The 27,032-nt window shown below is 52.4% G+C and overlaps 2 protein-coding genes across 6 annotated transcripts in view; one reads left to right on the forward strand and one right to left on the reverse strand.

Annotated features, from left to right (window-relative positions):
- Nucleotides 1–3,238: 3,238 nt before the first annotated feature.
- LOC138824835 (small ribosomal subunit protein mS25) lies at nt 3,239–9,635 on the forward strand. The gene is made up of 4 exons (XM_070019192.1): nt 3,239–3,466; nt 5,914–6,020; nt 8,728–8,815; nt 9,282–9,635. Exons 1-4 carry the CDS (start codon nt 3,333–3,335, stop codon nt 9,472–9,474), a joined length of 522 nt encoding a protein of 173 aa, XP_069875293.1. The 5' UTR covers nt 3,239–3,332; the 3' UTR covers nt 9,475–9,635.
- A 1,823-nt stretch (nt 9,636–11,458) lies between these two features.
- Nucleotides 11,459–27,032, reverse strand: part of LOC138824836 (nuclear receptor subfamily 2 group C member 2) — a 59,974-nt gene continuing 44,400 nt past the window's right edge. For 4 of the 5 annotated variants that reach the window (XM_070019196.1, XM_070019193.1, XM_070019195.1 and 1 more), the window contains 6 exons: nt 25,894–26,071; nt 24,237–24,358; nt 21,968–22,107; nt 20,978–21,115; nt 20,013–20,118; nt 11,459–17,449 (listed from right to left, as the gene is read on the reverse strand). In XM_070019196.1, coding sequence (XP_069875297.1) covers nt 17,275–17,449; nt 20,013–20,118; nt 20,978–21,115; nt 21,968–22,107; nt 24,237–24,358; nt 25,894–26,071 — 859 coding nt within the window. In that variant the 3' untranslated portion in view covers nt 11,459–17,274. The remainder of the gene's footprint in view (nt 17,450–20,012; nt 20,119–20,977; nt 21,116–21,967; nt 22,108–24,236; nt 24,359–25,893; nt 26,072–27,032) is intronic. The other variant, XR_011371196.1, reaches the window with a different exon arrangement.

A 27,032-nucleotide genomic window follows, 5' to 3' on the forward strand; every position in this document is an offset into this window, starting at 1 on the left:
TCTGCCCCAGGCCTGGAGTATATTCATCTGACAAAGGGTCAGGTTTGAGGGATTAGCCTGGCAAGGGAGCCAGACAGTGGGGTGAGAACTGAAGCCCAGGTTTCCAATCCACTTTGCCCTGAGTAGCGAGGAGCATTTGAGCTGGCTGAGACATGGGGACACCTGTGGCCGCAGGCTCTGGTACTGGGTTAAGCACAGAGTGACAGGAGTCATGGTGGGAAGAGGTTGGGTACAATGACTGCCTGTGTCTTGGAAAAGCCCACCTCCCAGAATCTACAGATTACTGAGCGAGGAAGGGCAGCTACTGATGCTGGTCGTGGGCTGGCAGGAAGGCCTAGTGATAACAGATGACTGAATGGTCCCAGCTCCCTCGTTGACAGGTGAAGAGGGGCGGGAGTTCCACTGGGATCCAGCCCAGCTCTCTGCACATGCCAGGACACACACCCTTGCCTGCTTTGTGTGGAGACCCCAGGTTTCTAATGTACAATTCTCATGTGTGGATAACTGAAAAGTGCTTGTGATTTTTATTGAGACAGGTAGAATTTGGAAGTTGCCAAGGAAAAGCTGGATGAAGTGAAAATAACTTGGAATCATCAGACAACTGGAATCCGGAGAGTTTAACCCAGAGACACAGTCAGGATGTGAGTGGCTATGGCCGGGGCGGCTGTGTGGTAATTGTGAGGGACTGCTGCGGGCTGAGTGGGCCAGCAGGGGAGGGAGGGCTCTACGCCAGTCTGCTTTGCTTGATTCTTTGGTGAACAGCAGAGAAAGACCCTTTAAAAGCTCCAGCAGAGAGGCTTATGACAGTGGAAGGGACCACCCAGGGGAAGTGCTTTCTTCCTGTCAAGGCCTGCCTGCCACATCCGAGGAGGTGGCACTGGTGAAGGTCACAGCCAAGGACACAGCCCATCAACACCTTTTGCCTTAACCTTAAAGTCCTAGAAAGTACCGCTCCTTCATCCGTCACCATCCCAGTGGGGCTTCAAGAAAGTAAGCATGGATCATAGCTAAGACAGCTGCCAGACAGACTGAGGAAGAATGTAGAGAAGCTGAAAGCCAAAGGGAGACAGAAGCAGACACCAAAAGAATCTGGAGCCTTTGGTACAACTCCAGCTACAGCAAACATTCAACACATCTAGCCAGATTAATACAAATCATCACATGAGGTTTACTTACCCCAGTTCCTATTATTCAACACAGCAATACTGCATCACCTTCAACAAGCATGCTAAAGGGCAAGAGAACCCCTCCCCCCCAAAAAAACCCCAGCAAGACTGCAGTGATGGCAGGAAATTTAGCATGTGTAAATGGTTATAGATGTACCCCTAGTGGTAAAAAGCAAACAACATATAAGAACAGGTGGATGTTGAAGCTGATGGAAGGGAACTCTTACAAATCAAAAAGAAATACTGGGAATAATAATAAAGACTGCTATAATGAACTGAACAGTAAATGCTATGAGCCAAAGAATGTGCTTGAGGAACTCAATGTAAATCTGCCTTCTGAAATCAAAGAAGAAAATGCAAGAATTGTGATATCAAAACATGTTTTAAAAATACATGCAGTTGGCATTCCAACAAGAGAAGGAATAAAGTGGATAAGAACTTCAAGGAGCAAGCTGGGGCGCTGCTGCAGAGCCGGGCCTCTTCCTCCCCCTGCTGCCACTGCCTAGGACGCCTCAGGAGCCTCAGGTGCATACTTCCTCTGCCGGGAAGTAGAAGAGTGTGAGTAGCAATATGCCCCCCAAGTTCAAGTGCCACCCCAATGACGACCTTACTGGCTCTGTGAAAGGAAGATGATTCTGATGAAGAAGACTTTTTTCTAAGGGAACCATCAGGATTAAGATTTGGACCTAGAAATGATCAAATGAAGTGGATGAGGTTATTGATGTCACGCAAGAAAATATTGCTTAGGTAATTGGGAGGGATAGATGAACTGCAGAACAAATCAGAAGGCAAGTGCTTCTAGCAACACATCGAAAACAACTTCGAAGGCAGGTGTGGTGGCTGCATTGAAAGAAATGACCAGACGCCGGGCGCCGGTGCTCCCGCCCGTCACCCTAGCTACTCAGGGGGCTGAGATCTCAGGATCGGGGTTCAAAGCCAGCCCGGGCAGGAAAGTCTGTGAGAACCTTGTCTCCAATGAACCACCAGAAAACCGGAAGTGGCGCTGTGGCTCAAGCGGTAGAGCGCCGAGGGACCGCGCCCAGGCCCCGAGTTCAAGCCCCAGGACTGGGGAAAAACATACCTAAATGACAGCCACCGAACTCGGCACAAACACCAAAAACGGCCTCTGCATGGGCTACGAAAGAAGCCGGCCACCGAACAGGAGAGCGCGGCGGGAGCCCCGGCGCCGGGGACGGCGGGAGGACGCGGCCGCCGCGGGGCCTGCGCGCGGCGCCGGGGACCACAGGGGGCCGCCGGGATCGCCGGGACCATCGGGCACCGCCGGGGACCGCCGGGGGCCGCCGGGGGCCGCCGGGATCGCCGGGACCATCGGGGATCGCCGGGACCGCCGGGGCCGCCGGGATCGCCGGGACCATCGGGGATCGCCGGGGACCGCCGGGGGCCGCCGGGATCGCCGGGACCATCGGGGATCGCCGGGACCTTCGGGCACCGCCGGGGGCCGCCGGGATCGCCGGGACCATCGGGGATCGCCGGGACCATCGGGGATCGCCGGGCCCATCGGGGACCGCCGGGGGCCGCCGGGATCGCCGGGACCATCGGGGATCGCCGGGACCGCCGGGGACCGCAGGGGATCGCCGGGACCGCCGGGGGCCGCCGGGACCGCCGGGGACCGCAGGGGACCGCCGGGGACCGCCGGGGGCCGCCGGGACCGCCGGGGACCGAGCTTCCGCGGACCGGGGCGGTGGCTGAACGCGAGCCAAAGAGAGAAGACGCGCGGCTCCGTCTTCCTTTCGAAGCTAGGAATCTTGGGAGACAGAAGCTGATCTACTGGAGGTTGAGCCGCAAGGCTGAGCAGGCCGCTCGGCGTCCCGGCTTGCTTCCCACTGGGAAGCCGGGATCCGTGGCGTCTTCCCGCGGAGGACGCGCGCGGAAACCCGAGCCCTGCGCCGCAGCCAGTCCGGAGGGGAGCCTGCCCGCAGCCCCGCCCGCCGCCGCCCGGCCCCGCCCCCTGTCCCGCTCACCCGCGCACCGCCCCCCCCTCTGGCCAGAACTACAAATCCCTAGGTGCCCCGCGGCGCGCCGGGAGGCGTCTCCCGTGATGCCGTGCGGGTGTCGAGGCGCGCGAGGGCCGGGCCGGCGTGAGGTCCGCGGGGCTGTGGCCGCCGCGCTTCCCGCCGGAGGCCGCGGGCCGCCCCCACCGCCACCATGCCCATGAAGGGCCGCTTCCCCATCCGCCGCACCCTGCAGTACTTGGGCCAGGGGAGCGTGGTGTTCAAGGAGGCAGTGAAGGTCATGACGGTGAACTACAACACGCAGGGGGAGCGCAGCGAGGGCGCCAGGTCAGTGGGGGCCCGGGCCCCGTCGTGCGCTGCGCGCAGCGGGCCGGGGCGGACGGGCCTCCACCGGGGCGGCCGGGCCTCCCCCTCCCGCCGCCGCCGCCGCCGCGCCGCCGCCCCGCCTGCCCGGGCTGGCCTCCAACCCCAGGCCTCCGGCCTCAGCCCCCGCGCAGCCAGCATGGCCGGCGCGAGTCCCCGCGACCGGGATCCCCGCGGGGCCGGCCCCCGGCCTGGCCACGCTCACGCCTTGGTTTGGGGCTCATGGCCGCGGGTTCCGGAGCTGATCGCGGGCGTGACGATGGACCGGAGGCGCCCACGGGGACGTCGGTGGGGAAGCTCCTGAGGCCCGGGGAAGCTGAGGGCCCGAGGATCGCGGTTCGAAGCCAGCCCGGGAAGGAAGACTCTTACCTCCAAAAAACCACCAGAAAGCCGGCAGTGGCGCTGTGGCTCAAGTGTTAGCGCGCTCGCCTTGAGCACAGGGACAGCTGTCCCAGGGACAGCGCCCAGGCCCTGAGTTCAAACCCCACAACCGACCAAAAAATAATCTTCCTGGGGCAGCTTCACTTCTTCGCCAGAAGAAAAGTCTGGTTTGGAGTTAGTGCTTTGAGGCTGCTGACCAAGTTCTGGCGAGCACTGCCTTGCCACCGTCGGCTCAAAGCACCTGCCGGACCTGTTCTTCTTCCCTGGATGTCAGAATTTGACCTTTTCTCTTCAGTATGCAAATATTCCCAGTCCCTAGCCCTGTTCTCTACTGCCTTACCTATTCTTTCTTCAGCAATCTTGCCACCAGCCCTTCACTAGCTCTGTCCTGTGCTCTTTGCACGTTCAGTAGATCTGACACATTAAATAGTGGAGCTTTCTGAAGGAAGCACTTTCAGGGTTTCACACTGTTGTAGCCATCTTTTCTTTGCGTGGTTTAAGTTGTTCTTTTTCTTTAATATTGTTGCTTAAAATTCCTGTTCCGCGTTAGTGTGCAGATGCTTTTGGTGCTGTCATAAAGGCTCCATGTTTCCTCCTGTTGGGTGCTGGCTCTGTTTTGTTACTTTGTCACAAGGCCCATGCTTTGGAGGAGTTTGCAAATTCATGCTGTGTTTCTGGCCTTTTTCTCTGATAAGTTCCCTTCCTCATCACTCTTTCTGATTTTTTTAACTGTTAAGCCTTTTTCTTGGAATCAGTTGCTTTAGTAGGCATCTTGTTTACTGAGTGATTCTTAAAGCTCCCTAAGTTATGCTCACAGTAATTTGAACTGGTAGTAGGTGGCAATGGTTGTTTTTTGAGACAGAGTCTCACTCTGGAGCCCAGGTCGACCTTGAAGTTGAGATCCTTCTGTTCCTACCTTTGGAGTCCTGGCACAGCTTGGCAGATTTTTAGCTTTGCTTTTGGCAAGTTTTGCCATGCAAAGATTTTTAATATATTTAAGGTTATCTCTATTTAAAACATTTTAAGCCAGATGCCAATGGCCCACGCCTGTCATCCTAACAACTCAGGAGGCTGAGATCTGAGGATGGCAGTTCAAAGCCTGCCCGGGCAGGAAAGTCCGTGAGACTCTTACTTCCAGTTAACCACCAGAAAGCTGGAAGTGGCGCTGTGGCTCAAGTGGTAGAGCGCTTTCCTTGAGCTGAAGAACTGAGGGACAGTGTCTCCAGGCCGAGTTCAAGCCTCACAACAGACAAAAAACAAAAACCCCCAACATTTTAAGTTTAAAGGTTTTCTTCCACATCTGGGTTATGAAAATATCCCCCTTTACTGTATTGTGGGCTGAACATAGGGCCTTACAGTTGCTAGGCAGGCGCTCTGCCAATTGAACCATACCTTTAACCCTTTTGTCTATATTTTTTGAAACAGGTTCTTGGTTAACTTTGCAAGGGCTGCCCTTGAAGCACCTCCTGCCTTTGCCACTCGGGTAGCGGAAATTAGAGGTGTGCAGTAGACTGCCTCCCCTTAAATAACTGTACTCAGGGTTGAACTCGGGGCCTCATGTTTGCTATATAGGCACTCTACCAATTGAGCTATGCTTTTTTGGAAGATAAGAGTCTTTTTTGCACGGACTGGCTTCAAACCTGGATCCTCAGATCTCAGCTGCCTCAGTTGCTGGGATTACAGGCGTGAGCCACCTGTTCCTGCCTGCTCCCAGATGGCTTATTTTTGCTAAGCAGTGCACACCTGTAGGACACGCTTGTGTTCACAGACAGGTGTGGAGCCTTCTGTGGTTTCAATTTTACCTTTGTGCAGTGAGTTTCGGAGCTGTGCAGGTGGGGCACAGATTCCTTCAGGTCGGGGCCATGGTGGGAGGATTCCTGATCTCTGTTTCTCTTATTTTTCACCTCATTCTTGGGTCTTTCTGTGAATCTGATGCAAACTATGGACTTTCTTTGCAGCACGATACATGTGCACATGAAATGTTAGGGTCAAAATTCTTTCATAGGTGTCATTTCTTCCTTTTTTTGCAGGAAATTTGTGTTTTTCAACATCCCTCAGATCCAGTATAAGAACCCCTGGGTGCAGATCCTGATGTTTAAGAACATGACGCCCACGCCCTTCCTGCGGTTCTATCTAGGTGAGTGCGGTGCCCGTGTGTCAGCTGCGGGTGAGTGCAGTGCCCGTGTGTCAGCTGCGGGTGAGTGCGGTGCCCGTGTGTCAGCTGCGGGTGAGTGCGGTGCCCGTGTGTCAGCTGCGGGTGAGTGCGGTGCCCGTGTGTCAGCTGCGGGTGAGTGCGGTGCCCGTGTGTCAGCTGCGGGTGGAGGGGCTGCATCCGCCCTCCTGCTGCTCTCCACTTCTGGGCTACACGTGGCGGCTGCTGAGTCTTTTCTTCCTGCAGCCTTGTCTCCAGTTGTTCCTAGCATTTGCTCTGGCCCATTTCCCAGATTCCTGTCTGAGCCCTGTGGGGTTGCCTTTGCTCATTCAAGTCTCTGCTTAGTGATTTAAAAGATCTCAAAAGGTGTGGGGGTATAGCTCAGTGGTGATGTAGGCATTGTGCAGGAGGCTTCAGGATCACAAGAACAGAAGCGGAGGATTGGAGGCGTGGCTCAGGAGGTAGAGCACTAGCCAGTGAGCAAAAGCATCAGATACAAGTTTAAGTCTAGGTTTTGGACAAATGAAAGAAAAAAAGATCAAAGGGAAACATCCTTCAGCGTGGGATTAGTGCCATTTCTTCCAGGACGTCTTCCTGCGTCCTGGTTGAGCCTGGGCTGCCCGTGCGCCTCAGCCCCATGTGCTCCCTCCATGCTGCGCATGGCCTCACAGCTGCTGGGGCTTCTTCCAGTTCAGTTCACCCTGGTGCAGGAAATCAGTAACCCAGATGGTGACACCTCTTTTCTCTGTTCACCTGCCTTCTGGGGGTGGAGACCGTCGTTTGGGAAGCGTGCGGAGCCACACAGGCAAACACATCTGCCCTGTGCACACCGGTGCCCACAGGGGACTGCAGGCAAGACAGCCAGCCAGAGGCGGAGAAGATGAGTCCTGCGCATGTGGACCATGGCCCTGGGCGAGAGGGTGCTCATGGACGGTTGTGGGTCTTTGCTTGGACTGTGTGCATGGTGTGTGTGTGTGTGTGTGTGTGTGTGTGTGTGTGTGATGATTGGATGGAACCATGCCTGAGCATGTGACACAAGTGCTCTGCTGCTGAGCCAGGCAGCGGTGGCGAGGCGGATGAGGCGGAGCCCCCAGCCTGTGCCATTTCTTCCAGGGAGGACAAACAGGCTTCTGTGGCTCCCGGAGGTCGTTCGTGTTACCTGGGTTCAGCCCCATCCCCCTTTCCAGAGGCAGTTCACTGTGATTTCTTTCACCATAGACTTCACCATGGAATAGCACTTCACTTAAATGCGTGCTGCGCACCACCACCAGAGCCTCGGGAGAGCTGCTCTTTCAGCGTGTACAGGGCCTAGGCTCCATCCCAGCCAAAAAAAAGTTAAGCTGGGTGCTGGTGGCTCGTGTTTGAAATTCCAGTTACTCAGGAGGCTGAGGTCTGAGGATTACAGTTTGAAGTCTGTCCATGAGACTCATCTCCAATTAACCACCGCCAAAAAGCCAGAGATACTGCCCTAATACACACACACATAGTCACTCACACTAAAAGCTATTCCTTTGCTTTTGCATGTCCTTGGTTTTGTTTTTTGTTTTGTTTTTGGTGCAGGTCCTGCGGCTTCAACTCAGGGCCTGGACACTGTCCGAGTTTCGTTTTGCTCAAGGCTAGTGCTCTGACTTGAGCCACAGCACCACTTCTAGGTTTTTCTTAGTACTTTGGAGATGAGTCACAGACATGGGGTTGGGAAGGTGGCTCAGTGGTAGAGCGCTTGCCTTGCATGCAGGAGGCCCTTGGTTCCATTCCTCAACACCACATAAGCAGAAAAAGCTGGAAGTGGCGCTGTGGCTCAAGTGGTAGAGCGCTTGCCTTGAGCTGAAGAGCTGAGGGATAGTGCCCAGGCCCAGAGTTCAGGCTCATGACCAACTCCCCTCCCTCCCACCAAAAGGGGGGTCACAGACTTTCCTGCCTGGGCTGACTTCAAACTGCAATCCTCAGATGTCAGCCTCCTGAGTAGCTAGGATTACAGCGGTGAGTCACCAGTGTCCAACGTCTTCTTGAGTTCCTTTACCTACAGTATTCTAGATGTAGCTCCTTTGTCAGGGAGTGTACATGTGGTGACTTCTCTCAGTCTGTGTGGCCTTTTGTTTTTGTTTTTGTCAGTCGTGGGACTTGAACTCTGGGCCTGGGCGCTGTCCCTGTGCTATTCAGCTCAAGGCAAGCGCTCTACCGCTTGAGCCACAGTGCCACTTCCGGTTTTCTAGTGCTTTATTGGAGATAAGAGTCTCATGGATGTTCCTGCCTGGGCTGGCTTTGAATCTCGATCCTCAGATCTCAGCCTCCAGAGTAGCTAGGATTACAGGTATGAGCCACTGGCGCCTGGCATGGCTTCTTTTTTGTAGTGGTGCTAGGGACTGAGCTCTGAGCTTCCCTTGGCTTTCTTGCTCACGGCTGGAGCTGTGCCACTTGAGTCACGCATCCAGTACAGCTAATTGGAGATCAGAATTGCATGGACTTTCCTGATTGGGCTGGCTTCCATTGGCCTGGAATTCTCAATCCTGTCTTGGTCTTCTCAGTGCTGGGATTACAGGCAGGCATGCACACACCCACATCTTTCCTCTCCTCCCACCTACCACCCCCCCAACAACAACACAACCACACACCATGCTAGGCAGTCAGCAGTCCCAACCTCGAGGAAAAATGTGCTTTGGGTTCTCAGCTCCTTGGTGCTGCTTGTTTCCAGATTCTGGGGAGCAGGTCCTGGTGGACGTGGAGACCAAGAGTAACAAGGAGATCATGGAGCACATCAGGAAGATCCTGGGGAAGAGCGAGTGAGTTGATGAGGCTGGCCGGAGGGGAGCTGTGCCTGGGAGGTGCAGACAGAGCTCTTCCACCTCCGGGCAGTGATCAGAGCTGTGCCAGCAGGGTCGGTTCCGGCTCACCCGAGCTCCCGTGGTGGGCGAGGCCAGCTCTGCCCTAAGACACTGCTGGGGGAGGCGGGACGAGGACTGCAAGCTCAGCTGCTGCCAGATGCTGGCCTGCTGTCAGCAGGGAAGCCCAGCAGCCGCACTCCATCTTCCTTTCCCTGTAGGGCTGCGGGCCATGTGCAGACTGTGGTCAGAACTGCAGCAAGCTTGTGCTTCCTCTTTCCCCTTTCCCCTCAAGTGCAGAGGCCTCCCCCTGGCTCACTCCCTCGGAAGAGGCGAGAAGGCAAGAAATACAGAACTGGCTTAGGGAGATGGCCCCCAGCCCTATGCCATGTTGTTGTACCTTCCTGAGGCCTGTGTTTTTTGGCAGGGAAACGCTCAGGCAAGAAGAGCTGGAGAAGCAGCAGCGATCTCATCCGGCCAACTTTGGCCCCCCGAAGTACTGCCTGCGGAAGTGCATGTGCCAAGTGGAAGGGCAGGTGCCTTGCCCCAGCCTGGTGCCCTTACCTAAGGAGATGACAGGGAAGTACAAAGCCTCATTGAGAGCCAGTGCCCAGGATTAAAACCCCAAACTGCCAATGGGCTGGGACAGTGCATCTGCTCAGTGCAGAGGTAGAGTTGGTTACTGTGGCCCTGAAGATGCTGGCAGGCCCTTGCAGAGGCCCCTCCAGTAAAGCATACGGGAGACAGAGGTGTGGCCATCAATAAAAGGCTTCTCTTCCCAGCTCGCTGGATCTGGTCCTGTTCAGCGTTCGGCTGGGGAGGGGCCAAGGCACAGCAGCTGCCTGGCCTAGTCCTGCAACCTGCTTGTGTCTCCGCCGGCTTTGGCTTCCTCTGTCCTTTTGGGTGTTTTTAGTAATGCAAGGCAACCTCGTGCGCAGTGCCCACCTTTTCAGATGAAGCCCTGGCCCTTGATTGCTGAGGCTGTGGCCACACGTCTGAGTGGAGACCCCGCCGCAGACGAGCCGGCCCTGCCCAGCAGGTGCAGGGGGCTTGGGGCCCTGCTTGCCGCTGCTGTCTCTGCTCTTGGGCCTGTTGAAAAGTCCCGGGAAGGAGCCCAAAGGGCGAGGGGCCTTTCTCAGCTGTTGCTGCCTGTTCAGTTAGGCAGACCTGAGCCCACCTGGGTAGTGCCTGCCACAGACTGCTGGCAGCCTGGACAGGTGGGACTGAACGGGTCGGCTAGTTCTGCCCAGGCTCTTTCCTGGCCCCTCCGCACAGTACCTGCCCCAGGAAAGGCGGCCGTGGGCAGCTCTGTGCAACACTGCTCTTTAAATTGTGTGAGTGGATCTTATGTGGAATGTGTGCGGTCTGGTTTGGGGTGATGGTTACCAGACTTAGTTTAGGTGATGGCTCCTGGTGTGTTAGAGGAGACAGGCACATGTGCTCGGTGGAACTGGAATTTGGCACCTTACCCCTCTGCCCTTTGGAGGAGGGTAGGTGGACAATTCCTCAGCCCCCAACCTCTTGAGCAGGGGCGTGGCTTGGTCTTGGCTCTAGGGCTCTAGTGTCCCTCCTGGCCTTTCTTCCTTGGCTGAGAGGTTGTAACCAGGCACTAAACCAAAGCATTGAGCCAGAGGCCAGTCGGCTTGGTTTCAGACTGGTGTGAAACAGGCTTGGGGGTGCCCGCAGGACCCCGGTGTCTGTAATGAGGGTAGTGAGGCTGCAGGAGGCTGGCCAGGATTTCCACATGAGTAGACAGAGGTCGACTCGACAATCTTCTAGGTCATTGTCCCTGTTTTGCTCAGCGGTGATGAGAGGAGGAATCTAGAAGAGATTCTGCAACGTGACACACCTAAATTAACTTGTGTTTTGCCAAATGCTTTTGCCCTTGCTTCTCTAAAGGGTCCAATCTTGTTTTCATCTGAGGTGCTACCTGGCAGTGCCATTTAAAGATACTGAACCAGCTCTGTTGTGACTTCAAGAATCCCCCCTGTAAAAGGAGCAGTCACGGGGCAGTGTGCAACCCTGACCACAGATGTCCTCAGAAGAGGTGTTTGCTGTTGTGGAGGCTGAGGCTTGACCTGGGACTTGTCTCTGACTCTCTGCTCTAAGACCAGCACTCTGCCACTTGAGCCACAGGTCCACTTCCAATTTTTTTTGGGGGGGGGGGCGTGGCCATGGGGGCCTGAACTCTGGGCCCGGGTGCTGTCCCTCAGCTCTTCAGCTCTGCTTATGTGGTGCTGAGGAATGGAACCAAGGGCCTTCCCAGCCCCATTTCCAGCTTTTTTTTTGTTTTTGTTTTTGGTAGTTAGAGCTAAGAGTCTCACAGACTTTCTTACCCAGGCAGGCTTCAGTGATCCTCAGCTTTCAGCTTCCTGAGTACTTATCTGGGATTACAGGTAGACAGTGGAGGTTCAGCATCCCACTGCTCTGCTCTAGAAAGGTCTGTGTGGCACCCTTAACCTTCACACTAACTTGCTCCCTGTGGATGGACGTGGACATGGTCACTGACAAGTCCAGTGCACAGAAATCACCTTGGTGGAGAACCCGCTGGAGGGCGCATGGCGGCACGGTGGACTGTCATGAGGAAAGATGCTGGGTCACGCATTAGTCTTTAATACACTTTTAATAGTACAAACCTCATGTAGGTAGTAGTAAGCCACAACAGTAATGCCACAACAAAACAGCATTTAATAAAATGCATAAAGCTAATAATCATGCACTGCAGTACTCTATATACAAACACAACAATGCAAATTTCTCTTCAAGACTGAAGACACTGATTAGATATAAAACTCAGTTTAAAAAGAACATGCTAGTTTTTAAATGCCATCACATAACAAAGCTGATTTCACATGGGCGGAAAGCTGTGTAAAGCTACAGCTTTCGGCAGGTTTTGAACCTGGAATTAAAAGATAGATAATGGCATAAATGATAGTTCTATATTATGAAGGGCAGAAAAATCTCACACCCGGATTTTCCTTTAATAGACATTTTTTTAAAGGGCTGTTAATACAGACAGAAATCCAGACTACAGGTAAAAACTACAGTTGATGCTATGAAAAATGTACAGCTCTTCGGTTATAAAACTAGTTGAACACTGATTTACAAGGTAATTGGGAAAACGGAGAGTGTAGAAAAATATTCCAGCACTTAGTTGTAGGTGGAGCAGCATTTCGGGTCCATGCCTGCTCAGGCGCCACATTGACACTGACGGTGCTTCTCTAAGGAAAAGCTCTTTCTCTGTGAAGTCTATCACCTCCGGATGTTATCCAAACCTTAACACACAGTCAGAGTCGACTGGTAAATATCGCTGAGTATTTTTTGTATGTTGCATGTATAAAAGACACCAAGTTCACTGGCTTCCTGACTGATAGCATAGAGGGATATTTTAAAATGCCTGTCTTCCTTTGGTGCTGGGTGGGGAACATGGGCCTCAGCCTTGCTGGGCAGCTGCTGTGCTACAGGAACTACTTCCAGCTTGGTCTTTGCTTGGTTTTTAAGACTGGGTCTCAGCATTCTGCCCAGGACCATGATCTGCTATTTGAGGCTTCCCATAATTGCTGGGATGTCAGGTGTTACGCAGGGCCCAGCTTCCCTCTGTGGAGATGGAGTATCTCTGACTGGCCCAGATCCACGATCCTCCCAATCTCGGTCTCCAAAATAGCCAGGATGACAGGTGTGAGCTACCAGTGCCTAACTGCTCTGGTAACTTTTTTTATAGGCTCTTGTTTCTTTGTCTGGGTTGGACTGTGATGCTGATTTATGTTTCCTGCTATAGCTAAGGTGACAGATACACATCTAGCCAGAAATACCTGACATTTGTATCCCCCCAATTATTTTTTAAGCTTATGTCTGAATTATTCTTATGTCATTATTCAAAGACATATCTCAAAAGAAATTTAGATGCGTGAGACTGTTGATCTTGCACGTGTGTTTTAACTGGAAAGCCACTGTCAGTAGTGATTGTCACAGGCAGGGTCTGACAATCACAAGAAGGTAAGGCCAGGGGTACAGCAGAAACAAAGCTGGAGGCTGAGTGGCCCGTGCTTATTGTAGCAAGAAAAAGCAGCCTGCACATGATGTTAAGTTTTGCCGTTATGCAGGGCTCTTTTCAGCCCTGTTCCCAAGTCTCAGCCCTGTCTGAGCCTAAATCCCTGGCATGGGGATTTAGATCTGGTAGATAAGGAAATTTTGGCACCTGTAGTTTTAAGGGCATATCCACATTAAAATGCAGTTTTCATGTAAAAAATTTGCATCATAATTTACATTAGACAGTTTATCTAGTGGATTTCATTTACATACTTTCAGAAAGGAGTAACATAAGAGTTGTAGCTTTTATGCCACCAAGGTTAGCCACGGGCACTTTTCAAACTTGACTACTGGAAGGATACCTCTTTTTACTGCTGTTAGATGGGAAGTCTATGTGGTCACAAGACAGTGCAGAGTCTTGCTGACTAAGCAGAGCAAGCATGGAGACTGCTGGGAACCGACCGACCCCACTGACCTGGGCCTGTCCAGCTCCAGAGCATACAAAGAGTTCACAGAATTGGAGAAGGCAGGCAGTGCTAGCCACTAGCTTCCTTTAGTTACCCCTTAAACTGATGCATGAAAAAGATTGAGTTAGCTTTGAGTGAGGATTAACTATCTTCCAGCTTTCTGGCCCTGTGATCCAAGAGAACAGAGAAGAACTGCCCTCCTCTGAGAGTTTGCTTGTCCAGGAGTCTGACTGCCCACTGCTGGACGTGCTTGTCTCCCCTTGTCGGACCTCAGCACCCACTTCTATTAGCAATGCTACCCATAAACATCCTTAACAACGTACATGAAGTTTGGATACGTGGCTACACGGCTGTATATATAATATACACCTATGTACATACTATATACACTGTACAGAAGATATAAACACATGTACATTCATTCAGTCATCCAGCCTGGAACTCTGGACATGCGCAATGCTGCTGTAGGGACCCGGTCTGTGCACACGAAGTGCACACTGGTGGGAGGCACATAATGAGAAGGCCCAAACCTGTGTACAAGAGACCTGACCCCCCATCTCTCGCAAGCCTGTGTACAAGAGACCTGACCCCCCATCTCTCGCAAGCCTGTGTACAAGAGACCTGACCCCCCACATCTCTCTCACAAAGAGGTTGTCTTAAAAAAAAACAAAAACCGAAACATCAAATTGAAGACATTTTTGAAGCCCGTATAATCGAGACTGGAGGTGGGCAAAGGGAGGACTGCAGTGGAGCGTCCTCAGCCAAGGACAGGCGCTGCTTCCTTCCTTTCTCGAGGGAACACTGGGCTGCAGCACATGGTCTGGACTTAGGGCGTTTCAGTGCCACTCCTCCATTGCACACAAGCGTCTGCAGTGGGAAGTCAGCAAGAGCTCCACGTGCAGATACTGAGCTGCTGAAGGACCAGCGTGCAACATGGCCTACAGGAAGTGCAACACAGAAAAAGCACACTCGAGTGCACCCTGCGTCTCAGGCTACTGTGGTTCCCCAACAGCCTAAGTGAGTGAACTCTGGAAACTGCAGCTCCGCTTGAGAGCCAAAGCATCCACTCTTGCCACCCTGGCTGGTGCCCTGACAAGCTAGAAACCACTCCTAAAGCAAACAGCACCCGAGCACAACACCCAGACTTAATATTAAAACCAAAACAATAAAAGAACTGCCAGCTATGAGCAGATGGCAGAGGTTAAACAATCAATAATGCAACTCCTCCAATACACAACAAACTTTGAATCGGGGAGATGGTGGCGTCTTCAGAAACCTCCCAGGAATAGTACGACTCCTAGTGTTGTGTAAGTCATTTGGTCTTTAATACATCTCTTGCCCTCTTTACAGCCTCCACCATTTCCACACATAGCTGTCCTAACCCAACACGACTTGGGATACATCCAGAAAAGAGCACACTTGCCTAGAAAGTGAGCGTGTCTCAGCCATGTCCACACTACGAAGAGCAGCTGGGCCCCTAGGCAAAGCCGCTCGGAGTTGGGCAGGAGGGACAAGTCTCAGTTCAGGTGGAAGTTTCACAAGCTATGAGCAAGGGGAAAGGCCTATGAAGACTGAGCCCAAATAGGGTGAGCTAAGTTATTCTTGGCTTTGGCTTAAACTGCTCTGACAAGAGATGGAAAGGACCTTTGCTCAAAGCCTGGATGTGACTTACAGCAGCAAGAAGTGGGGTAATATTCACGTGATCCTTCAAGGAAAGGCCCCTGTGACGTAAGGCCAAGAAGAGCTAGGGAGCAGATCTCTCAGAGGACCCCAGAGCAGGCCGTGGCCAGCCAGGGGACTGGAGCCGGGCCAGGATGGAAATCAACTGAGCAAATGGAGCTTTCTTCCTCACCACGTCTTCAATCCAGCCTGAGTCTACACAGCCTGGTGGCACAGGATGCCAGGCCCGGCCGCAAGAATGAGGGTTGATGCGTTCATACCCCAAAATCAAACTGAAAAGCAGGCCACACCTTCTATCTACTCAAGTCCTTCATGAGCAGAGATGAAACAGGTCTGTGCTAACTGCCTGGATATGCTGCTCATCTTAATTGTGAAATTCACACCATGTTAGGGTTAGAGAAGTAAAAAATAAACTGGGAATTAAATCCTTTCCATCACGTTACGATAGTTCCTGTGCTCCAGTGTGAGCTTGGGAGGCACGGCCTGCGAGCGGAGTGGGTTAAACACAGGATCTACAGGAGGAGCTGGGCGCAGGGCGCAGCGCAGGGCGCAAGTGTCCTGACAGCTTGGGATCACCCCGCTGGATTCAGCACACACCAACAACCTCGCACCAGGTTTTCTTGATCTTGCCTAAACAGGAAGCAATATGAAGCGCCTTGCCCAGCCATGGGCACCTGTCCCACTTTTCTCACAGACAGCCTTGCTGCTGACTCCCATCTCAGTTACACGTAACTTCCTTGTAACCAAAAGTTACTATTTCGCAAAGTCTGGCAGCTGTAATCTGTGAGGGAAATACCCTGGGGATGGGTACTCCCCCTCCCCCCCACTAGTGGGGGTGGAGCCTAAGGCCTCACGTGCTAGACGAATGCTCTGCCGCTGCCTGCGCAGCACCCAGGGCTGCCCCACTCCTACTTAAGGTCTCACCAAGTTGCTCAGGCTGTCCTTGGATTTTTCAATCCTGTCTGGCTCCGGAATGTAGGGGTTATAGGCTTGTACTGCACGCCTGGCCTCAAAGTTGCTTTTGGAAGAGTGGTCATCCTGCTTCTACACCCGTTATTTAAAACACTCTGGGGTGCTTTGTTGGTGTGGCACACACCTGGAGAAGCAAAGTGCTCAGCACGCCAGGACACTCAACAGCTAGCCAGTAGAGGTGGCAAGTCTGCGGACACTGAAAACCCTAATATTTACAACCAAGAGAGAACCTGTCCTGCCGACATCTTCCATTCAGCTGCACTAGACCTGAACAGAGAGGCCCGTCCAGATGCCAGTCTGGCCAGATAGAACGCTGTCCAGGGACCGTGCGGACAGGCTGACTGCTGGGCAGCATGCAGCCACCCAGGTCGCATGGAGGAAGTGCTGGCGAGGGTTCAGAATGCTCACTTTGTACTCGGGGTCAGAAGGCTCCAGCTGCCACGAGAGGCGGAGGGGACCTGGGAGGTGCTTTCAGTCCCTGTGTCTGGCAGCTACAATCTAATTCTGTAAAACAGTCATCACAAGAGAACCCAGAGTCCACAGGAGTCCGCCGACCCCGCCACGGACCAGAGCTGGCGGGCCCGGGCTCCCTGTCAGGCAGCTCCTGACTAGGGTCACACACTAGGGCCACCGCTCCCACTCGGGGACAATGTCTGTCAGCCTCGTTCTGTTCATGGGAATTGAATGCAACACCACCAGGGGGCCTCCTCTTCCCGACACGGTGATTGTCTCCTGACCCCTAGTAATTTTCACAGAAATTATCAGCATTTCAGCAAAAGACATACAATTTTCCATTTGCCCTGCCCACAGGCAAGATGTTGCTAACAGTACAAAATCTGGTAAGAAGTGCTTAGAAAGTGCTAATATTATTATTACCCTGGTAATTAGTAGCTATTAATTCCAAGGAAAAAATTTAAATATATTTACACACATACTGTTCTCTTAGGTTCTTTTAGTTTGCTTTAATACTAGTCTCTAATATTATAAAACCTCACTTTTGTTTTTGCCCTTTGAGAATTTCTAAATACAAATTGGGTTAAAAGATTGTTCCAAAATCTGCTTCATCAAAAGGCATTAAAACATTGCTTGTGGCCGGAAAGGACCCTACTAGTCTCTTAGTCGCTATTGTCTCCGACGGACAGGTGAGGGGCAGCAAGGCAGGAAGGCGAACACCCTGGAAGTATTTGCACATACCAAGATAGGCCTACTGTACTCCCCTGTGTCTGCACAGTCCTGGCAGGGCTCTTGCCTGGGCAGCAGATGCGATGGGCACTATAGGCTGGCTCCGGTGATCTGGCCGTTATACTCTGCCGTCTCCATCTTGAGGATGTATGGGATTATGCTGTCTATTGAAACATTGCCAATGAGACCGGTAAAGAAAAGCTCTTCTGTTATGTTGGAGCTCATGAGCCTGAGTGCTGGTAGGCGGACGAGAATCCGGGCCAAGCTGGAAGAAGGAAGAGCATTAGAAAACTGGAGTGGCTGCTTCCAGCCGGGGCACACTTGGGTTCTGGGAACCCGGTCTGAACTGCACAGAATGGACACAAACAGCATCTACCCTTGTTCTTGGTTTTCTGATTTCAACAGTTCTTCCCCAACCTCGCACAAAGATGGATGTACAAATGTATTCTCCTCAGTTTGTGTACTTTCTCCATCCCATCCACACAAAAAAAAAAAATGAATAAATAAAAGGAAAAAGGGCTGGAAAGGTGGCTCAGTGGTAGAGCGCTTGCCTTGCATGCATGAAGCCCTGGTTTTGATTTCTCAGTACCACATAAGCAGAAAAAGCCAGAAGTGGTGCTGTGGCTAAAGTGATAGAGTGCTAGCTAGCCTTGAGCTGAAGAGCTGAGGGACAGCGCCCAGGCCTAGAGTTCAGGCCCATGACCAACAAAAGAAAAAAAAAAAAAAGAAAAAACTTGGAAACTCATCAACAGATGATAGGCTAAAGTATGGTGTCCTCATAGAATGGACAACTACATGCTCATTAAAAGGATAATGTCAGGTGTGGTGGTACATGCCTGTAATGCCAGCAGCTGGGAAGTTGAGGTAGGAAGATTGGGAGTTCAAACCCAGCCTGGGCTACCCTGTTGTAAAATAAATAAAAGGAAAAAGGTAAAAATCTGCACGAACTGATAAACAACAAAAATGGAAAAGAAGGCAGTGATGCTTCTGCAGGAGCAGCGGAGCATGTGGAAGGTGGGAAGCAATAAGAAAGTTTCTGCTTTATAGATGCCCTGGGGGGGGGGCGTACCTCACTCCTGCCTTGGAGAGCTGTGGATGTGACCCACAGTATCCCACACAACCTGGCTGTCCCTCACCTAGGAGCCCACCTGGGGAGAACAAAGTGCCGTGGGCCAGAGCGCTGCTGCTGTGGTGCTGGAAGCTGCAGCCCAGCTACGTCCACCCCACCTCCATGTGAGGGGTGGTGGTGTGAGAGCACGCACGCTCCTTTCAGATGAAGTGAAGGCTACAAAACCTAGCTCTTCAGATCCCGGTTACAAGTAGGTCAGCAATTTCTGGAAGTAAAATGTTGTTTCCTACAGTGCCTAGAACAGTCTTTACAAGGAGTATTTAGTCTTTTGACACTAGTACCGTCCCATTCACTCAGCCACCACGTGACCTTGGTCCAATCCTGCAGGGCATGCAAGGTGGAAAGGGTACCACCACCAACTGTGGGAGCAGAACAGGCTAAAGGGGCACAGGCGGTATGAGGGCAGACTGGGAGGACTTCCTGGAGGCTCTTGCACGGCCTCAGAGGATGTGGCAAGCTTCCCATTGGCACAGGTGCCAAGAATGGGGAGGTACAGACTGCGTTACAGGCAAAAGGACAGAGAAGGCTGGAAATGAATGTGCAAAGAGTGTGTGCTCCATTCGAGGGCCGCGGGGGGTGGGGGGTGGCACTGAGTGAGTTTGAGGCCTGTAACAAAGCTTCCTTGTTTCTTGACTCTTAATCACACATTGCTTCCATTGGAAACACGAAACATCTTCCCAAGGCGAGAGTTGCCGAGGTTAAGGAAGGGCTCTGCCCACGCGCTCGGCTGGCTGTGGCACAGGGAGAGCCCCACTCGGCAAGTCATTCTCACTTGGCGCAGTGAGGGATGGCGCTGCAAAGGGCAGGGAGAGTCAGGACTCAGCTCCCTCACTGCCCCCGACACACACCAGACAGATGGCTGGAACTGTCCTTGTCCTGCCCGAGGGACAAAAGAAGCCAGCTTGGGGCATCTGTGGGCTTTGGGCATGCAACAGAACGAGTTCTACGCATGAGATGCAGTCTGCAGAAGGCAGGGACCTGACTCTCGGGACTCTTAATTTTGCTAATTTGGGGGAGGGAGCTAGGGACACACACGGCATAGATCGCATGACAGGGCAGCAGAAACTCCTGCAGCTGCCCGTTGGATCCAGATCAGGACACACTGCTTCTGGGCAGACACGCACAACCTTCCTCTTCAAACACATACACGAATGCGGACTTACTGTTACATAAGCATCCACTGTTCTAATACTGCCAATTAATGTTCATCCAAATAAAGGGACTTAAAGAAAATCAGTGCATCTGAGGGTAAAAGCATTATCTCCCACAACTCACCCCTCCCTTCTAGGGGTCAGACTGGTTTCTGCCAGTGGGAAGGTGGCTGTGGAGAACTTTCCCGTTGCTGCTCTTCAGCGATGGGGGAGAGGACACACCTTTCTCCCTTCTGGAAGAGAGATTCTCCAGGAGCCTCATGGGCAGTGCTAGCCCCAGAGAGACCACCTGGCACACTCACCCCTAATCTAGTCAGAGGTCCCTGAGGCCTGGCCACACTCACACAGAACAGGAGCGGCCAGCAGAGTGTCCACTGGCCCAGCATTTCCACACACTAGCCCGTCCTTGCCTTACCATGTGCAAAGCCTACTGTGTAAGAGAGTAGTTTCTGCCAGGCTGAAACAGGAAGGGTGGCACAACTCCTATTTCAGCCTCCAAACCCTCGCCCCACTTTCCCCGTCCTGTCCAGGGGAGCCCCGGGCCTCACCGGTAGGTGTCTTCTGAGTAGGTCTTCTGCACGTAGTCCTGCAGCTCCATCTGTGCCTTCTCTTGGAACTTTTCAATCTGGCTTGTGCCTGTCAAACCTGGATGGTCTATAAACAGAAAAGTCCCCTAAATTCCCCTCTGCATTTAAGTCTCAACTTCAGACTTCTTAGTTATTTCTTTTTAGTTAAGCTCCTGACAAACTTCTTCAGTACAACAGAGTGGGAGGCGAGAATTCCGTCAGCACTGGCTCTGCTCTATCTCCCCCAAGGCCGAACGTTTCCAGGACAGGGCGGGCTCCCGAGCGGCCCCCTGGGTTGGTGCTACAGTTTGCTTCCTATTACACTAGCAAACAGATTTTAAAATTACCTACGATTAGAAATGATTGTTTTAATTACAGTTTCTCCCAGTTTTATTAGTTACTTTTGTTGTCTGTGGGTGGAAGGCAGGAGGAAGAGGAAGGTTGTGCTGTGCCTGACCCTTCTGCTGAGGACAGTGGACAGGTCAGTCTGAGCGAGAATCACTGCAGGGAAGGCGCTGAGCCAGGCCGGCCAGGTGCCGTTAGCGTCTCACCTACAAACCACGCTGCCGCCGCCTCTTTAACTGCCATGACTGCAGACTGCGCCTGTCAGGGTAGCCTGCTGTACTGTTGGACCCAGAGGCTGAGTAAGCCCATGATTATGCTACCAGAACCTAGCACCTGGCTAGGGATCGAGAGGGATCGAGGACCAGAGAAGGACAGAAAAGGAGTGTGGGCTTCCCATGTGGAGCATTCAGTGTGGACATCACGGGGCACCGCAGTGCTTTCTCCTTCAGGCTGCAAGGCAAAGATTTAACAGAAAGTTTGTGCTGCTTAGTTAGCAAAGCAGTCAGCCAGGCTCGCCGCACCCTGACGACGTCATGATTGTGGTTCAGTACTAGCAGCAGACACAGTGAAAAAGTGTCACAAGTACCCACCGCATATCTTACCGGGGCTAAAGAGAACTATAGCTTTAAGGTATGCGTACTCGTAGCCGTCTATATCCAGCTTTGCCATGCTGTTGCAGAATTCCTGCAGCTTCCAGATGTGCTCCATGACTTGCTTGATCCGATCCCCAGAAAGTTTATCTACAATTAAGAGCACAGAGCGCTGAGAACTGACAAGCATAGTAAATCCAACTTCACTGAGGGGGCCGCGCAGGCAAGATAGGAGACGCTTTCACTTTCTTTTTCCCTTCAGTGGTGGGTCTTGAACTCTGGGCAGGCCCAGAGGTGTCCCTCAGCTCTTCAGCTCAAGGTGAGCGCTCTACCACTTGAGCCACAGTGCCACTTCCAGTTTTCTGGTGGTTTATTGGAGATAAGAGTCTCACGGACTTTCCTGCCTGTGCTGGCTTTGAACCCTGACCCTGAGATCTCAAGCCTCAAGTTTAGCAATGTTACTCAGTTTGCATTACTATACAATTGTACCTGCAGAGCTCTGCAGTGGTTGCAAGCACTCAGAAGTGTCAGCCATTTGTGATTGTCCCCCAAGGATGCTGCCAGCTGACTGGGAATATCTACTTCCCGTTCTTCTCACCTGAGTGCTACTGATTACAGCTTTTACGGCTACACTCTACTGAACCTGAGGAGTAAGCTGAACCTCTACTTATGGCACTCTGTTAAAGTTTTGAGAACCAGACCTCAGTTGTTTGGGACTCAACCACAGTTCATCCATTACTATGGATGGCAGAGCTCAAGCCCCACACAAAATAAGAGCAGCCTGGCAGAAACTCAAATGCTCTGACTAGAAACAGTTCCCATGACTTCATCCAGCTTCTACTGGCCTGTGGGTATGGTAGGACACTGAAGTTGCCATCTGCTATGTTGGCAGCCTTGATCAACACAGGTAAAGCTTTGGTAGAGGGTTCCAGCCAGGGCTGTGCCCTGCCTGGTGGGCACAAGGCTGAACCCAGACACTCCATCCCTCGATCCCAAGCCTACCTTCCTGGATGCTGTTCTGCAGGTGGTTGACGATGGCGGCCAGGATGGTGGAGAGACTCATGACCTGGGCGCACTGGGCCAGGCCGAGGGTGAAGAGCTCGTTCCAGCAGGCTCGCACCAGGCTGGTGTTGCAGTCCTGCCTGAGGACACAAGGGTGAGGCTCAGTGTGGCGTGCGGCACTCGTGGAGGTGGCGATACCGGCACTGCTCACACAGCAGCTGGCAAGGGATGTGGGGAAGACTCTTCTCCCAAAAATGGCCAGCCTAAGTGTTTCCACTGAGGCTCCTCTGACCATAAACTATTCTTCCTCTTAAAAAAAGAAGAAGACTTGTGTGATGAGAAAACTGCAAAGGAAGGAATGGCCACATCCTGGTTTCTTACAGCATCCTAAGCCCTGAGCAGTGTGGCTTGGCTGTCCCATGAGCTAGGCGTCTGGGAAGGAGGGCCTACAGCCAAGTCACGAGAGGCTGCACGGATCAAAGGACGGGCTTGGCGTGGACTCAGGAACACCTGCCAACTCTGGTGGGCAGGGAGCAAACAGCTGGAAGTGGACTGCGGGAACTGGACGCTACTCTACCTGCAGCCGTCTCTGGGTCAACCTACTCAGGAAGCGTTAGCCTGGGGGACACAGCCATATTCTGCAAGCTGCCAGACGCAGCAGCTCTGGCTGCATCAGGCTGCCTGCCTGCTTGCCTGCCTGCAGGGAGAACTGGACGCAAGTGCTCTGCATTTTGTTAGGACCATAACCCTGACCACAACCTATAAAAGATGTATGTGCAATAGAATAAAGAGAGCTGGTTATGGAATCGTAACCCATTTGTACAATTCCTTAATAACAGCAGCCAGGCTCTAGTGGCTCATACCTATAATCTAGCTACTGAGGAGGCTCCAAGGATCATGATTCAAAGCCAGCCCAGGCAGGAAAGTTTATGAGACTCTTATCTCCAACTAAGCACCAAAAACCACCAGAAGTGGAGCTGTGGCTCAAGTGATAAGAGTGCTAGCCTTGAACAAATAAAGCTCAGGGACAGCACCTAGGCCCTGCGTTCAAGCCCCAGGACTGATACAGAAATAATAACAACAACAAAAAAAAAGCTGAAATATGCTAGCACATTTAATCCAGACTGAGCTATGAAAACCTATCCAAGATTCCAAATTGCTCTAATAGAACAAATCCACTTTCAGAGCAATGGTGCCTCGATGCTTAACCCCCCAGCCAACAGTCTCATTTCCCCAGTGATGCTGACCACTGCGGGCTGTTAACAGGAGGCCCACGTCACAGCACTGATCAGGCGGGAGAAAGTGTGGCCGCTGCTCTTAAGGGTTCATAGCAGATTTGAATTTGCAATATTTCTTTAGCAGCCACTGTCTAGTTTTCCCAGAATGCAAGCCAACTCTGTCACCTACCCTCCCTGCCCAGTCCTGGGGACTGAGGCCAGGGTCCTGGGCATGCTTGGAAACTTCCTACCATTTCAGCTGTGCCCCTAGCCCTTTTGTTTCTATTTTTCTTTGGGCTAGCCTCAGACTCACAATCCTACCTACCTTTGTCTCCCTAGTAGGTGAGCATGTCCCCCTGTAGCTGGCTTCCATTTCCCCTTTATCCGTGCTTGGAGTGTGGCGACTGCTCTACCACACAGAACATGAACCAACCATAGCATCCAGCCCGCCAGCGCCACCTACCTCTCCCGAGCACTCTCAATGCAGTACTGGTAAGAACTTTATGGACTTAACCCACTGCAAGGATTCTATGGGGAGGAAGTTGAAGGCTGTGAGAAATGAAGTGCTTGCAAACTATTCTCATGGACACACACCCAGCTCTGCCTGCCCCAAGGCGGGGCCTGGTGTCCCTCTGGTGTTTTCTGTACGCTACTGAGGGCCAACTCCCCAGTATGTCCTCTGAGTTCCAGGTGGCTGCCGTCTTCCAACCAGGCTGAGAGCCAGCATGGCAGCTTCACTGACTAGTGCTGGGACTGCGGGAGAAACATGACTGAAACATATAGTCACGTTCAACAAGCAAACGCAAAAGGATTTCCAGCCCAGAAGATGCTGGTCAACGTGCCACTGTGGTAAGGTGCTGACACAGGAATGTCAGCTGGGCTTCCATAAAGGCTTAGGTACACCACAGTTCCCAGCTTCTGGTCTACTGAGTACATTTAACAAGACACTCGGGGTTTTGAATGAGTCATAGGAACAGTCAACTACACGGACCCTCAGAGACCTCTGCACCACTCCTCTAGGCAAGGACATATGGGAGACAAAAGCCGCGTACCCGAGGGCCTGAAAGGCTGGGATGGACCGCGCCCAGTGCATGGAGAGGAAGAGCAGGCGGGATGCAGACTCACAGATGTAGTGCACGTTGAGGTACTCCGGCATCGGGCTGGGCATCGTCAGCTGGAAAAGAGACAGGACACAGGAGGTGAAGGAGGGCCAGGGGTGGCTCTGTCAACATTCATCCCAGGGACAGCCAGGGTCACTCCTGACTTTCAAGCCCACATGGGTCTATCCTCAGTGTAGGGCATGGCCAGACAGGAGGACTGGCAGCGCCGCATCATTTCTTGCTCAGTGACTCAGGGTTGGGAAGCCTGAGGGTAAGGCCAGCTTCCCCATTCCAAAAACATCTTTGCAGCTCTGTCAATATGACCCTGCCATGGCTTCTATTCCACTTCGATCCCTAGGTCTAAGTGGGAGCAGGGCACAGGATTCAACCTCACAGCTGGCAGGTGTTACTTGATCACCTGAGAGGACCATGGGAGGGTGTTGAACAGGCCTATTTGCTGGAGGACGTCCTATCGTTAGGATGCCAAGGACTCCAGTGCCTTTGAAGCTGGAATCCTACTGGTGAGCAAGCGGAGACAGGAAGACCCACTCCGGACAGGAAACCAAGAGGGTCCAGTCTCTAGGGAGACAGAGTTGACTGGAAGACCTGCTAGCCCTCTCTGGTCTGCCTTCTGCAGCTCTAGGGGGCAACGTGGTCAGCACCAGTGGCTGGCTGCCTGCTTGCCAAAGAGTTCCTGCAAGGGCTTCCACCCTGTAGGAGACCAAGATGCCATGAGCCCATGCTGAAGCCAGGCTGCACAGGAAAGGCAGAGGCGGGGCAGCCGTCCTCGGCCCTGCTGGTGAGCACTATGGCAGCCATGTTCGCAATGACAGGCCACACTGCTGGCTTGGAAGATTTCAGAATCAAATGCAGCTGTGAGCAAGAGAAGAGTGGACATACTTCACAATGAGAAGACTTTTAGCTGCCAAGAGTTTGAGAATGAGCTCACCTGTGTGCTCTAATTGCCCAGCCCCTGCCTCATGAGACTTCTTCCAGACTTCATTCAAGTACTACCACCAAGGGACAGCCGCTGCCTGCTGCCTTCACGGAAGGGCCCATATCAATGCCTTTTATCCTTAATGTCGATGCCCTTGCCAGCAGGAAGTAGCCAGAGAGACTGTGTCCTTTTTCATAATTGTGAAAAGGCTGGAATGGAAGGTCTGCCCTGGAAAGGGGGGGCAGACTCCTGCCTCCTTGGCTAAGTCTCCTTCCAGTATCTGTGTCACCTAGGTAACTGCACACCTGGAGGCAGTCACCGCCCCTGATCATGCCTCCCATTGGACCATGGGAGGGTCCCAGGCTCAGATCACATCCACATCAACCTTCCCCTACCTAGCCACACCTTCTCTCCACCTCTTCTCTCGTTCAGGCTGGGCAAAACAGCCCTCTGGCGTGTTGGACCATGTAGTCTCCGCCACGCAAGGCAGGGCAGCAGTTCGGTAATAATAAAACTTCTTCTATTCCTGCCTGAATACTGTGTGGTGTTCTTCATCAGCTACCTAATTAAACCTACTTACCTTACAACCACAAGGTCTGAATTCAGAGAGCAGAGCAGCTGTGGCAGCACATGGCCCCCAGCAGCTGGGGCAGGCAGGGTGCACTCACTCACCTTAAATGTGACATGCGTATCTGAGAGGAGGGGGCCCTCCACTTCAATGATGGGGGTGGACTGGTCTCTGCTGATGACGTGGATGCTCCCTCCTCCACTGGCATCAATGCCGTCTGCCAGGCTTGGTGGGGAGGAGCTGTCTGTGGTATTAAGTGCTTTAGCTAAAGTATCAAATGCCCTGTTGGCGAAAACAAAGCACATGAATCGCAAGTGAGAGAGGACAGCAGCTGCTGAGCTATCGTTTAGAAAAGCCACGTGCTGAGGAGAGGAGAATTCAATTCTCCCTGTGGAGGGAAGGCCGACCAGGGCAGCGTCAGTCATTATCATCTGAGGAACTGAGCATGCACATTTATCTTCACCTATGAGTTCTGGCTCCTTGCAGCCGCCCTCTAAAGATAGAGATTTTCTCCATTTATTAGTGTGAACGCTGAGGCTTTACAATTATGTCAAATAACTTTTCCAGGGCCATCTGAATAGTAAGCAGAACAAAAATTCTGCCCTATTTGAATCCTATCCTCTTTTCTCTGGACTAAGAGCTGGGTTTTGCAGGCAGACTGCAAGTGAACAGTGAAAGTGGGCACAGGAGCCCTCGGATGGTTCTCAGGTGACTGCGTTAACTGTCTTCACAGCAAGGCCCGGGGTAGCAGAAAACCACCTGATGGCCAGGCTGCACCAAAGGCAGTTCTCCGTCAACACATGTGAAGCTAGCTCTCAACTCGCCACTCAAAAAAATAGAGCAGGACACTGGTGGCTCATGTCTATCATCCTAGCTATGCAGGAAGCTGAGATCTGAGAATCGTGTTTCGAAGCCAGCCCAGACAGGAAAGTCTATGAGACTCTTATTTCCAATTAACTTACCAGAAAACCAGAAGTGGAGCTGTGGCTCCAAGTGGTAGAATGCTAGCTTCAAGCAATAAAAGCTCAGGGACAGTGCCCATATCCTGAGTTCAAGACCCATAAAAAGTAGACCTGAGAAATCAGGCTAAAACAGAAGCAAGGTCTGAATCCAAAAGGTGATGAGCTATTACTATGGAGGTGCATTAAATACTGGTCAATAAAACAGAATAAACCATCTGTCCACCAAAAGTGCGTTACTTTCCTGCAGAATGAAAAGCAAGTTTTCTGCACATTTTATATCA

This window comes from Dipodomys merriami, unplaced genomic scaffold (genome assembly GCF_024711535.1).
Source record: "Dipodomys merriami isolate MVZ:Mamm:240054 unplaced genomic scaffold, mDipMer1.0.p SCAF_13, whole genome shotgun sequence".
Lineage (NCBI taxonomy): Eukaryota > Metazoa > Chordata > Mammalia > Rodentia > Heteromyidae > Dipodomys > Dipodomys merriami.

Excerpts from the sequence above, each read along its gene's own strand:
- LOC138824835 (XM_070019192.1), top strand. The coding sequence starts at position 3,333 with ATGCCCATGAAGGGCCGCTTCCCCATCCGCCGCACCCTGCAGTACTTG. Across the intron at positions 3,467-5,913 it reads GAGCGCAGCGAGGGCGCCAG|GAAATTTGTGTTTTTCAACA; the intron begins GTCAGTGGGGGC and ends CTTTTTTTGCAG. Across the intron at positions 8,816-9,281 it reads AAGATCCTGGGGAAGAGCGA|GGAAACGCTCAGGCAAGAAG; the intron begins GTGAGTTGATGA and ends GTTTTTTGGCAG.